The sequence below is a fragment of the Protopterus annectens genome, chromosome 7.part0 (assembly GCF_019279795.1).
Source record: "Protopterus annectens isolate FY-2018-M chromosome 7.part0, PAN1.0, whole genome shotgun sequence".
In the NCBI taxonomy this organism is placed as follows: domain Eukaryota; kingdom Metazoa; phylum Chordata; order Ceratodontiformes; family Protopteridae; genus Protopterus; species Protopterus annectens.
This window is the reverse complement of record NC_056739.1, coordinates 908,371,186-908,384,726: the sequence shown is the minus strand read 5'-3', so window position 1 is coordinate 908,384,726 and position 13,541 is coordinate 908,371,186. Positions and strand designations below refer to the sequence as shown.

At 39.4% G+C, this 13,541-nt stretch overlaps 1 protein-coding gene across 1 annotated transcript in view; it reads right to left on the bottom strand.

Annotated features, from left to right (window-relative positions):
- SNX22 (sorting nexin 22) overlaps nt 1-13,541 on the bottom strand; it is a 355,160-nt gene that overhangs the window by 65,839 nt on the left and 275,780 nt on the right. Inside the window, exon 4 of the mRNA XM_044077484.1 lies at nt 95-192. Coding sequence (XP_043933419.1) covers nt 95-192 — 98 coding nt within the window. The remainder of the gene's footprint in view (nt 1-94; nt 193-13,541) is intronic.

Below are 13,541 nucleotides of genomic sequence, written 5' to 3'. Positions count from 1 at the left end.
AAAAAGCAGTATCAGAGAAATGCTCACTAAGAAGTTGTTGACAAATAAAAACACAAGACTGAATGGATTCAGAAATTATCAGTGCTCTACTCACTCCTCAAATGTACTGGCTTTTCTCTCAGTTGGATATTGCCGGATGCTCAGGAACTCCAGGACTTCAGCTGGGACATTCTGGTTTTCTGCAAGAACACCCTGTGTAGAAATTTAAAATAAACTGCTGACTCCCATTTTATGCAAGTTACAGGTTCAAAAAGACACACACATTTAACATTCTAGTTTTTATTTCAGACTACAGATTTGGAATCCTGGGTACAACTAAGAAAAATAACTCCTGACTATCCCTCACACATATGTGATAGTATATTTATTTTAAATATTTAGATGTGTTTAATGAGGCAGAACAGCTTTAATGCCTTGCTCATCTTACACTGCAAGGTTTTTCAAAGGTAATAAGTGTTGTTACCCCTGTTTGAGATCGCATTTCCTTTATGGGCCTAAACAGTTTGAAGGGGAAAGCAAGGCTGTGCCATCATATGAATAATCAGAAAAGGTGGACTTCCAGATAGGACTGATTGTTTGTCTTTCGGCTTTTTCCCGGTAAGGGGTTGCCACAGCGGAACTCCGGTCCACTAATGATTGGCAGTAGATTTTTATGAAACGCCGAGGTGCCAGCTCGATGCCAAACCTTCGACTAAGGCATGCCCATTTATGCACGCATGTCTCTCGAATGCTACCCAACCACGGGGAGGACATGCAGACTCCACACAGAATGCACTCCCAAGCCAAGCCGAGAATCGAACGGGAGAACCTCTTGCTGTGAGGTAACAACGCTACTACACTATTTTAATACACAGCTGTTTTTCTTCTAGCAATCTGTGGAAACACCCCCACTGAGTTACCCACTAATGTCTGGTCCCATGTGGCCAGGCATGGTCCATCTTTGAGGATGCAGTGCTTTACATCATCTCCACTCCCCTCCAGCTGTTTCACCAGCTACTACATGTAAATGTATTTATTAATTCTAGAAATCCTTGATTGGAGAGTGCCCTCTTTCCAATAGTTCTTGCAACCCTGGGACAGCTTTGTTGGAGTACTCCCAAACTACTGTTAGGATTTTACCCCATATATCCCCCCTACTTAATATAATTAGCTTCTGGGTCACAACACCTTAAAAGAGAACAGCTGAAAATAATTGGAATTTTCATTGATATATATATTTTTTGACTAAATAAGGGGACTTCATAAACACTGGAGATGTACGGTATCTCTCCTTTGTTGGTTATACAATCACGCTGAACTATTACAATTCATGATCAGTGCAGACATATTCCTTAAGCCCCCCCCCAAAGTTAGGCAATAAACCCAACTTGGTGAGCCTATATGTCCCAAAAGGCAACAGATGCTAGTAAAAGATTCCACAGTATTTCTTACACCATAGCATAACAGGAAATTGGTAAATGAGAGTACCATCTAACCACTGAAATGTACATATCACTTAAGCATGATTAATCCGTAACCATTTGAAATGTTGGGACCTGCTATAGCAAGTCCCACAAAGCAGAGACTGGCAGAAAAAATGATTTGCATATACTAAGTTTGAGATGGCCACTCCTTGGAATGGTGATCTCAGAGTTAAGTTTGGAGGTAGGTGGGATTTGTTCTTCTCCTACATTTTCAATCTTTTTTTCTTTTCCCTTGAGTGTTGTAACTCAACATTTTGTTTCCATTGTGCTGGTGTTTCATAAGGGAGCTTTAGTCTTCTACTAATAAGAAGGGAATGATGCTAACATAGTAGATTAAACCCAGTGTGTATATTATGATATGAGTTAGCCCCCTATCCTCTCATTCCTTGCTGCAGTCCATGGGCTAGGCCTAATTAATATCCCACAGTAAAACACAATTCTTTTCCAGTATTGAAGCTTACACTTGGCATACACCATCCAGGACGAACTCAGGCTTAACAGATTTGGTCAGTTGGAGGTGCACATACAAAGGTATAAATGCCCTAGGGCAGATAGCCTAGTATGAACCTATGAACCTAATAGATTAATATGCTCTGCTAAAAGTATTTCACTAAACATCAAGTTACTGTACAGACTCCCATGTTCGTAACCTAAAAATTTCCTACCATAAGCACGGCCGTCCCACTTCATCTGTAACTCTGGGATTTTGGAGGCAGTGATTGCCATGACTGATAACATAGGGGTCAGTAATGTGTGGCTTCCAATAAGTTCAAACCAAGGTCAAAATATCAAAGTAAGGGAGCTGAATCCATATTTCATCTTCTGCATCCTTGGAAAAGGTGTCCTTAAAAATAAGCCAGCTGTAGGCATTTTTCTAACAAGTTTACCAAGTGCCTCATCCCTCCCTCCACATATTCTTGATATCATGGTAGGTAGATAGGTAGGTAGGTAGATAAAATTCTCAGATCAGGTATTACCAAAAGCTGATTACTGGTCTTCCGTCAGTGTACAGGTTGTGGGCACAGAGTTTTTCTGCAGAAACCATTGCAGAATATGCTTTCAAGATAAGAGAAAAGCAAACCCATAGGCACCACCCAGGAAGAAGAGCGAATGGGAATATTAAGTATTTGTTCAATTGTATCATGTGAGCCATTTTTTGCACTTGTCTGTCTTTAGCAATGAGGGTTAAGAATACAAGCTACTAAAAATGCTTTGTGTAGGCCAAGGTTTGATTTCCTCAAACTCCAACTGCAAATTATGTAAATCTGAATAAGTAATTTGGGCAAACAGTGCTCCTGGGTAAGCCCTGAAAAATGGTCTAGTGCCTAAGGATTACTTAGTTAATGTATGAATAAAACAAAACTGAGGGCAGGGTCCCTTACTATGGAAAACACTACAGTACTGCCCTTAAACTGAAGCATCAAGTTCTGTGAAATGCTTATTAGAAAAGGTGCCATGCAGAGTAAGATGTTTACATTTTTAAATTGTGTTAATTACTGACTCTTTCAATATAAAACCTGAGACAAGGGAGCGAAAGGAGAGCCAGGAAAAGTTTTGTCTGTGTAGGGTCCCTCATCCAATTTATTCACAAATGTTCACACACCTAATATATAATATACATAATAATGGCAAGGCTAGAGACACAGATTTTTAAACTCCTGCATGGTTTTGGTAAATTTCAATCAGACAATTTGAGTCTTTTTTAGAAGGTTAAATTAAAATTGCATTCCCTGGTTTTGCTGATATAACATTTGTTTACAAAGATTCTCAAACAAACAAAAGCACTACTGGAAGGTTAGGGGAGCTAACATCCACCCAGCTGGGGAAGGTAAAGCACATGTATTTCAGTACTGCTTATGCTATGGATGCTGTTGAAAAATTTACCAAGAGAAAAACCTAATTCCTCTTGAGTTACCTACTGTGGTCCAGTCTACCTATGATATACCACATCAGTACAGGTTTACTGTTTGTTTAGTATAGAGGCTATAAAATATTACCAAGAAAAGCATCTCACCAGACTAGTCATACAATTGTTGCCTCTCAATAATATCTCAAACAAACAAAAAAACAAATATCAGCACACACATTCTTGGATGCTAATATAATGTCAACCTAATGGTAGAATCATGCCGACACCTTACAATGATGGACATTAGCTATCTTAATTCTGCTTCTGCTTACAGCAATGTTATGTTTCTTCTAAGTATTAATAATTAGTACATATTTATCTATAATGGCAGGGTACAACATGCTGTCACACTGAGATATACAAAAGAGAGAAAAAATTAATACATGTTGACTGGTCACTAACAAGTCAGTAAAAACAAAAGCATGTAACTCTACTTAACTGACACTAATTTTGACATGGCAAGACAAAACTAAACAATATGTAATATATTGCCATCATGGGAGGCTCCCCCCACTCCCATTATTAACTCCACATCTTTGAACTTTTGAAGACAGTACAGATTTGACAAGTGCTGCAAGACGCTGTCCCGTTCGATTCTCAGCTAGAGCGTCTTCTGTGTGGAGGCATGCGTGAATGAGCGTGCCTTCGTTGAAGGTTGTGCATCAGGGCTGGTAACTCGGCATGTAAAAATCCACTACCAAACATTAGCGGACCGGGGTTCCGCTGTGGTGACCCCTAACCGGGATAAGCCGAAAGACACAACAACAACAACAACAGATTTCACAAGTGCTGACTGTGGTATCAGTGACATACAAAATGTTTGACTATGAAACAGACATGAATTGAATGAATACAAAAAAAGACACACACACACACACACACACACACACACACACACACACACACACACACACACACACACACACAAATAGTGCTATGAGGATGATTATTTTTTTTTCAAACTAACCAAACTACATTGAAAAGAAGGTGTACAAACTTAAACTACGGTGCTTATGCATGATGCTTATTCAATCATAAGAGAATGAAAGGTCTATAGGTAAACAACAAGGCTGTGGGAAACCAATAATTTTTTGATGAGGGTTTTCATTTAAAATCAAAACTACTTGATTAGAACAAATCATGAAATTTGTTATGTTTTTAAGACACAAGGCTAGCCTTACAAGCTGTATACTAATTGTCCCCAGAAAGTCAAATAAAAAGCATCCCTCTCACAGGACACAAATAGAGTGAACAGTCACTTAGAGGGCACTATGCCATCTTCTTAAATTGAAAAAGTGATTCGCCAATGCAGTGTGAACATTAAATACCATTACGACTTCAGTTAATATAAAGTAGCCCTGATGAAGTAAGGTGTCAGAAAGTCTGAGGACCATGATAACAATGTATCATATGCATATTTACTGACACATTAAAATTATTATGGCTAATTGAGTTCAACATGAATGAAAATGTGATTCAGGACAAAAATGAAATCTTTAAGTGTAGCCATGGCTGACAAGGCCATTAAGATTTTCACACTAAGCATATAGTACCAATAAGTCACACCCACAGCATATCATGTTTAATCCCCTATTTTTAATTTATCCAGATCTTTTGGGTTTCTAATGCCATGATAGGAATGGACCCCATTCTTAAGTCAATATACGTGGGCGGTGCAGTGGTGCAGCGGTTAATGTTGTCGCCTCACAGCAAGAGGTTCTCTAGTTTGATTCTCAGCTGGGTGTCTTCTCTGTGGAGTTTGCATGTTCTCTCTGCATTTGTGAGGGTTTCCTCCGGGTACTCCGGTTTCCTCCCACATTTTAAAGATATGCATCTGGAGCATTTCTTCCAGTGCCTCTGCTGAAAATAGGCTCTGTCCTAGTCAGACTTTTCCGGTCAACAAATGTTAAATAAATAAATAAATTACGATTAAAGTTCATGAAATTAGTATTGTTTAAATTTTTGATGTCAGCCAAAAGTGCTCTTCCCCTACTATATGCAATGAACAAAGAGACATTAACATAAAAAGGGGGCATACACTTTCATTCAAGACATGTATATTACCAACCAAATATAGCTTGCTTGGGCTACACAATGAACTTTGTTTTGCTTTTGAGTTTAAAGACTGGGAACTGTTTTTTTATTTTCTGTAACATTTTCCTGTAGTTACTCTAACATGTAGTAGTGCTACCTCTAGCACATGTCTTTCTAAAACTCAAAATGTATCCTAAGTTATATGATCTTGCTGCCAGTCTTCACAGGGATGACGACATGAAGCTCATTTAGACTAACATACTGGGTAGAAACTTGCAGTTACAGCATGACACAGTATAAAAGACAGGCAAACAAACTAACAAAGCTAGAGCAAACATAAGATAATAAAAATGCTGTTAATTTATTGCTGTCAAGTTGCATCTGACTCCTGCAGTGTCCCTATGAACAGCAATCACTATTTATGGTGTTTACTAGGGAATGGAAGTTGATTGCAAGGACTTTCGTCCATATCCTATGCACACACTATGCATACCTATAAACCAATTTAGAATTACCAATCCACCTAAAGTATGTGTTTTGGGAGGTGGGAGGAAACCAGTGAAAACCCATGCAACCACAGGGAAGACTCCATGCAGTGGGCAGTCCAACTGAGAAATGAGTTAGAAAACGTCTTGCTGTGAGGTAACAGTGCTACTCACTGTGCCAGCCCAGTGATGTAATGCACTGTAACGTACCAGTTGGCTGACAGCTTCCCACAGGACAGTCTCAGAGTTTCAGTAGACTAGCATGCAAAATTTGTTTTCAGAGAGTTCGCACACATGTAACAGGCTCCCTTATTAACAAAACTCCCCAACTGCTGGAAGGAAGAAGTTTGCTTTTGTTGAAGCTGGCTGGTCTAGCAGCAGTAGGATGTAGAATCAAGACCCTGGCAGTTAGAAAACAAGAGTTTCTAGCTGCAGGTGATAACATAGTAGGGGGCCCTGATCTAGTTCATACCTTAGAAACTGGGATGAAGTTTTGTGATGCCCTTTATGGTCAACTGCAGTACAGAGATGCATTTTCAGACTCTATTACAGTAACAATAATACAATAAAAATAAATTATTTCGATGTAAGTAGACTATAAGCAAGGCTCACATATGTAAGCATAAAAGAATCTCCATGAAAAGGGTAGGTACTAAGAAACCATATATCTTAATTGCTCAGTCAAGATCAGAGAATGGTAGTAGAATGCTGCAACCTTTTGTAGCCCAAGCATGCTTGCAGACCTATTTATAAATTTCTTAGAATCTTACTTTTTTAAATGTCCTTAGCCCTGAAGGCAATATAAGGTAACCTAATCTACTTTGAATTCGACAAGATTTTATCAAATCAGATTCCTTTTATTTTGGTGTGAATAAAAGAAAGTCAAAATATTAACCTGAAGAAGCAATGCTTCAGCAGATGGCAATACAAGGGGAAGTTGTTTAACCAGACAATGCGTGCTAGACTAAAACTTATTTCTAGCAATGATCTTTAAAAACACGTGTGCTAAATTACTTATTTCACATGTCTTAGTATTCAGCAGACTGTTGTATGACTCACACTCAGGCTTCCACATTTACTGCTCAGTAATCTAAACCCCACCAAAGTACAGCCATTTAATTTCAATGTATTCATTTATTTAGCACTGATCTTGGACAACACATTTATTAAATGGATTATTTTACATTTCTTGTTATTGTACATCTCTTGTTATTCAACAGAGAGTTATGTGATTCAAACTCACATTTTCCAAGTTTGCTGTTCAGTAACCTAAACCACTGTAGTGTCATTTAATTTAATCGTTTACTAACAGTCTTCATTGTGGACCCTTTTCAGACGTGACCAGGTCCTCAAGGGAAAGGATACATTTATAATAATATTATAATATAGACACTGGAAAATAGAATACTTGGAGAAAACTTGCACAGATGCAGAAAGAACATATAAATTCTGCAAAAGACAGTAACCAGATATCAGGACTGAACTCCAGACCCAGGAGTTGTGAGGCAGAGATTTTGACCACTGAAAAACAGTGCTGCCCTGGACAAACAGTAATAGGTTCTATGTAATGACAGGCCAGAACAGACAGTGTGAATTTTAATTAAATATTACAGAGACTATAAGATTCATAACAAATAAAAAAAATGAAATCTGAATTCCATTGTTAATGAAGAATATCAAAATAATATAGCCTCACCAGCACTTATGATGTAGTTAGGGTTGCCACCTTTTCAAATGTCCAAAGTGGGACATTTTTTTGTAGAAATGTGCAAGTTTGCAGGACAGACATACCCAGAGGGAGTGCAAAGGACAGAACTTCATTGTTTTTGTCCAAATAAAAGCTTATTCCTGTAGCATATGAGTTGCTTATGCTATTTCATATAATATTTAGGTGTTTCAGATACAAAATAACTGTTTTATGCAACTATTAAAGAAAACTTAGTAAATATTTTCTGTCTTAAAATCTCTGGACATTTGCCATTTTTTAGATTTTTTTGCAGGACAAAACAGCCCAAAGCGGGACTGTCCCTCACAAAGAGGGACAGGTGGTAACCCTAGATGTAGTGGGATAAAGCTATGACTATGGTTCAGGTGACCTGAGTTCTAACAGTAACTTTTGTACATATGGTGCTCCCCTTTTTGATTTTGTTCTATGATTTGTTTTAGTGCTCATAGGTTAAGGAGTGTTTTTCACCCAGTTTTCTATTTGGGTCTTTTCAGTTAAAACACTCTGACAATAACAGGACTTTTAAGACTTAATTTCCATACAACTATACTGGCATATGTTTGGATGATTACTGATACTCTTATATGGTCACATTTAATCATACAAAAATGCAGTTTGAAGCCTTAAACCATATTACATTAAATGTGTGCCTCCCCCCACTATTAGCTGAGCTGCAGTAAAGAAAATCAAAGTAAAACATAAGGATACAAACCCCCCTAAAATGTAAATTACACCTATGTATCTTGAAAAGAACTTTCCACTGATCTGGTAATCGCAGTGTCAATACTTGACTACAACAGCAGATGGCAGACGTTAATAAGGTAAGATCTGGTAATCGCAGTGTCAATACCTGACCACAACATAAGATGGCAGACTTTAATAAGATCCTAATATGCACATGTAGTTTGTATTCTTTAGTGACACCATCATTCTGGTGAACAAGCATTCTAACTGCTTCCATGCATGAAATATGGCCTTCAGGCTGTCTCTGTTTTGTTTGTAAACTAATCTTTTATGTGTAAAACTTTTTTTTAGTAAAAATATTTTGAAAAGTTTTTGGTGAGGCATTTCCATTCATTAAACCAGGAAGAGATGCTGTGAGCACCCTAATTGGGGATATATAAACAGTGCCAGAATTCCTGTTTGCTATAATTAAGACATTCACTTAGACTATGAAAAAAACAACATTAAAAACTCCACTTACAATAAAGGATTTACTGAAAAACTGTCCATCTGAGTTAAAGTCAGACAGGCAACAGGGAATATCATATTCTTTCCACGGCTTACATATGGGGCTCCCAGTGGTTGCATTCATATTTTTATACAGTAAACTCTCAGTTAACCGGCACCCATGGGAATTGGTAGATGCTGGATAACTGTAGTTTCTGGTTGCTTGAGAGGTACTATTAAAAATAGGCCTGACTAATACTGTACCCTATACTATTTGTTTTGTTTGACTTGTTCTCAGGTTGGGGGGAGAGGGAATTTATTCCTATCTTCCTTTTTAAAACTCTAAAACTCTAAAAACGTAAGGTATGTTTCTGGGGGGGGGGGGGTGGGCACAGAAAGTGCAACACATGAAAGTTGTACTGTATTTATTTATAGGTTCATGGGTGTTTACTAGGCTAACGACCACAAGGGTCTTTTTAAGCCTAACCATGCATCCCAAATCTCTGACAAGTTCTGATACCCTTGATAAGTTTACGCATGGACCTGGGAAATAAACCATTTACAGGTTACCTGTGTCCATTAGAGACATAGGTGCGAAACCAGGGATGAATTTCCAGTCTCCCATACAATTGTCCAAGTTGCACTTGAATTGGGTTAGGGAGGAACTCTGCTTCACATGGATGGAGAGCTTGTTTCATAGACCGGGTAGTCTCTGGGATACATACGTATCTTTCCAGCAGGTCCTATTTATATCACAGGCAAGGTTTATGTCTTTAGAATGGGTAATTCTGGTGCTGTTTGTTTTGTGGATATGTAGGAGGTCCATCGGAGTGGGTTCTGACAATGCCCTGTATGCCAGGCATAGATCTCCCCTCAAAAGCCTGTAGGAGACAGAATACAGGGATAGGGCCTTGAGGCGGTCTGCATAGGACATATTATTTACACCCTGTATTCTTTTAGTGAGGAACCTCTGTGGACATTCCAATTTTTGGATATGCCTGGTTAGGTACATACCAAAGGGAGCATTGTACTCAATGACAGGTCTGATGAATGCCGAATACAGTAGAACAATGACTTCCTTGGACTTAGATGCCATACCTTTGTTTATACATTGCACAACATAGAATGATTTCCACACCACTGTAGACACGTGATGATCAAAGGCTAGATTACTATCTATGTGCGTTCCTAAGTCCCTGACTACTGGGTTAACTCTAAGGGGTGTGTTGTCAATATGATAGTTACTAGGGATGGATAACTTCCCAAAGGATACTATTATGCATTTCTTGGCATTTAGTTTTAGTCATTGGCTCTGACACCAGTTGTTTGTGTCAGCCCCTCCTGGAGAACATTTGTGTCAGTGTGAGATTCAATGACAGGTCTTAATTTGCAGTCATCTGCAAACTTAATCAGCCAGAGACCACTGATATTGGCTTGACTTCTGAGAAGTAAATGCCAATGATCCCTGAGGGAGTCCAGTTGTGACTGGCCTCTTTGTAGAGGTAGACTCCTCAATTCTATCTTCCTGGGTCCTGTTTGTCAGCCAGTTGGCTATCCACTGGGTGATATACGGGTTTGTACCTAACCTCTTGAGTTTGTTAACAATCCCTGAGTGGGGTATTGTGTCAAATGCCTTGGCCAGGTCAAGGTAGGCAGTGTGAACGATTTTGCCCTCATCCATTGCTTTTGTGACCTTCTCAAAGAACTTCACCAGGTTGAGTAGGCATGATCTGCCGTTGATGAAACCAAACTGGGTTGGGTCCAGTGTCTGGAGGTTTACTATATGTCTCTTGATCATCTCCATGATAATTCTTTCCATGGCTTTACATATAAGACTAGTGGGACTTATGAGTCTGTAGTTTCCAGGGTCTGTAGATGGCCCACCTTTGTGCAAAGGGATGACTGTTGGCTTTCTCCATCCATGAGGCATGAAGCCTGATTGGAGGCTATAGTTAAATAGTAATTCCAGAGGTCTAGATAGGTCATGTTTCTTGCTATTTAAAAGGCATCCTGGGATATTGTCTGGGCCCGTTGATACAGTGTTCATGGTCTTAGAGAGCATTAAGGACCTGTTCCCTAGTGATAGTAGGGGGAGTTATATTTGATATTTCCTGAGGGAAGGTTGAGGGTGAGACAGGAGTAAAGTTGGAGCTGAATTTATCAGCCAGGAGGTTTGCTATATCTTCTGGCTCAGTATAGGTGGTTCCATTTACAATGAGCTCTACACACAATGGTGTACTGCCTTTGAGGTTGCGGACATAGCTAAAGAATGCTTTGTGGTTGTTTTTGGCCTGGGAGGCCAAACTTGCCTTTGGTAGACTTTATTTGTCCTCTGAGTTGTTTGTTTAGTTTGATGAGAGTGCTTTTATCCTGCTGGGTGCTGCACCTCCTAATTTTTGCATGATTTTCTTCCTCCTTTTGTGATTCCACTAGGATGGCTTGTTTTTTGAGTTAGTTCTGTACTTCTTCTTGGTGGGTACAGCTGCCTCTATGCAGCTATTAACATGCTTGTACAGGGTTTTTTTGAACAGTTCTGCACAGGCAGAAGTATTCTCAGGGTTTTTGGGGGCTTGAAATTTTGCCAGGTTCTCGCTTAATAGCAGGAGGTTAGCCTTTGAATAGTTCCTGAATATTTCAGGTTTAGCTGGGGGTCCAGGTTTTATTTTTTACTTCAAAGGAGACCATTTTGTGGTCTGACCTTACTAGGGAAGGCATTACATTAGGGGGTGTGCAGCAGTCTCCCATATTAGTGAGGATCAGATCCGGTATGGTTGCATACCTGGTTGGCGTATTGACTATCTAGTCCAGGGAGTTTGTGTTTACAAAATCCAGGAATCTCTGTGCATGTACATTTGGTGTCATATAGGATTCCCAGTTAATAGTGGGGTAAATAAAGTCACCCATGAATATGGTACTGGATTGGATGGTTAGTGTTTCTAATAAGTTTAAATACATGGTATGGGACTCCTGGGTCACAGCTTGCAAGGAAGTGGCATTGGATTTTATCTATGGTGATCTGAACATGGAGCAGCTCAAGTGCATTGTCATGACCTGCCTTGAAGTATATTTATTTTTGATGTAAATAGAGACACCTCCACTTTAAGTCCCTGACTGTGAAGTAGCTGGCCTAAATGTGTGGAAGGCATTATAACCTTGAACAGTTGGTTTGCTCTCCGCGGCTTTAAACCATGTCTCAGTGACAGCACAGACATCAGCATTTCTAAGGTAAAGAGAACTTCTAGGGAGAGGAATTTTTTGTTTAGACTCTAGCATTGAGCACTAATATATTTAGATTTTCTTGGTTTTGATTTGCTATGTCAGAAGTATTTTCAGTTTGGCATTGCCTAAAAACGGCACTATGGGGGAAGACAATGTTTTAGCTAATATTCGAAAGCCTAGAGGGGAGAGGTGCCGACCATCCCTGGCAAAGCAGCATGGTCTGCTGACTATCTTCTTCCATGCTGACAAATATTGTACCCCCTTAGAATGACACCAGAAAACTAAGCCAATTATTAAAGTCAATCAACTTTTGTTCATATTGTGGCATCATCCTTGGAGAAGGTAAAATGCTGCTCAATGCTAGGCTCATACCAGACTGAGATGCATATTCTGAGAGTTCCATGATGTCTCTCTTCAGGTAAGTCTCAGGTCATTTACTCCCACATGGACAATAACTGAGTCATATTGGTAACTGTGGTCCAATGACCTGAGTGCATGTGTAATGTGGTGGATCGTAGACCCCTTACAAGCAACTGACAGTAACTTTCTCCTTATTAAGCCTGGTGAGAGGGACATCAGTGTGCCTCATGATGGAGTCTCCAATGTTGGATTGTGTGGTGACTTGCCTTATTGGCTTAGAGGTAGAAGTTCCATGAGATGTAGCTCTATGTGTTGATGTGGGTGTTGTTTTGGAAGAGAGCATTTGGGGCTGCTGAGGGTATTTGTTATGTGTACTTCATCTAGGAGGTATTTGTGGTTTAGGAAGATTACAATGAAGTGCCTCAGCATATGTTGGTCTATATGTCTGCTTTGAATTGTGTGTGATGGGTGCAGCATGTGTGCTAGCTACTGACAACCTTATTGACATTAGGAGTACTTTTATGTGAGAGCTTTGCCTCCAGTGACATTGTGTAAATACATCTCTCACATTTTATTTATTTATTTATTTACATTTGTTAACCGGGAGTGTCCGACTGGACGTAGGTCCATTTTCAGCGGAGGCCCGGGGAGAAAAGCTCCACAGTTAAAATTAACAGACAGTAGTTACATTGGATTACATCGCGATTAACAATTTAACATAGCAATTATTTACAACATATTTACAGATGAAGAACATAGTACATCAGTAGACAACTAGAATCTTTATCTGTGAAGTACATAACAGACATTAACACTTGTTACAATAAGAAGTTCCTGCTGTATAATACTAGGCTTATGAGCATCTGAGCTTGCTATAATCAAAGTAGTTAGTGAAGTGGAAAGAAAGGTAGTGGTTGGATGGGGTGGGTGATATTAGAGTGGGAGTTGCAAGGGCATAGCCAGCATGTTTTAGGTGCGCTTTTAGTAAAGTTTTGAAGTGGGTGCATGATGGTATGGAGGTAATTGTGGGTGGGAGGGAGTTCCATAATTTGGCTATGGTGCAAGAGAATAGTGCTTCACCAGCAGAGTTATTGGCTTTAGTGATCTGCAAGTGAGTTTTGTTGCTGGATCTTAGTGGTCAGGTGGTGCGATAGGGTTGGAGTAGATTCTGGAGG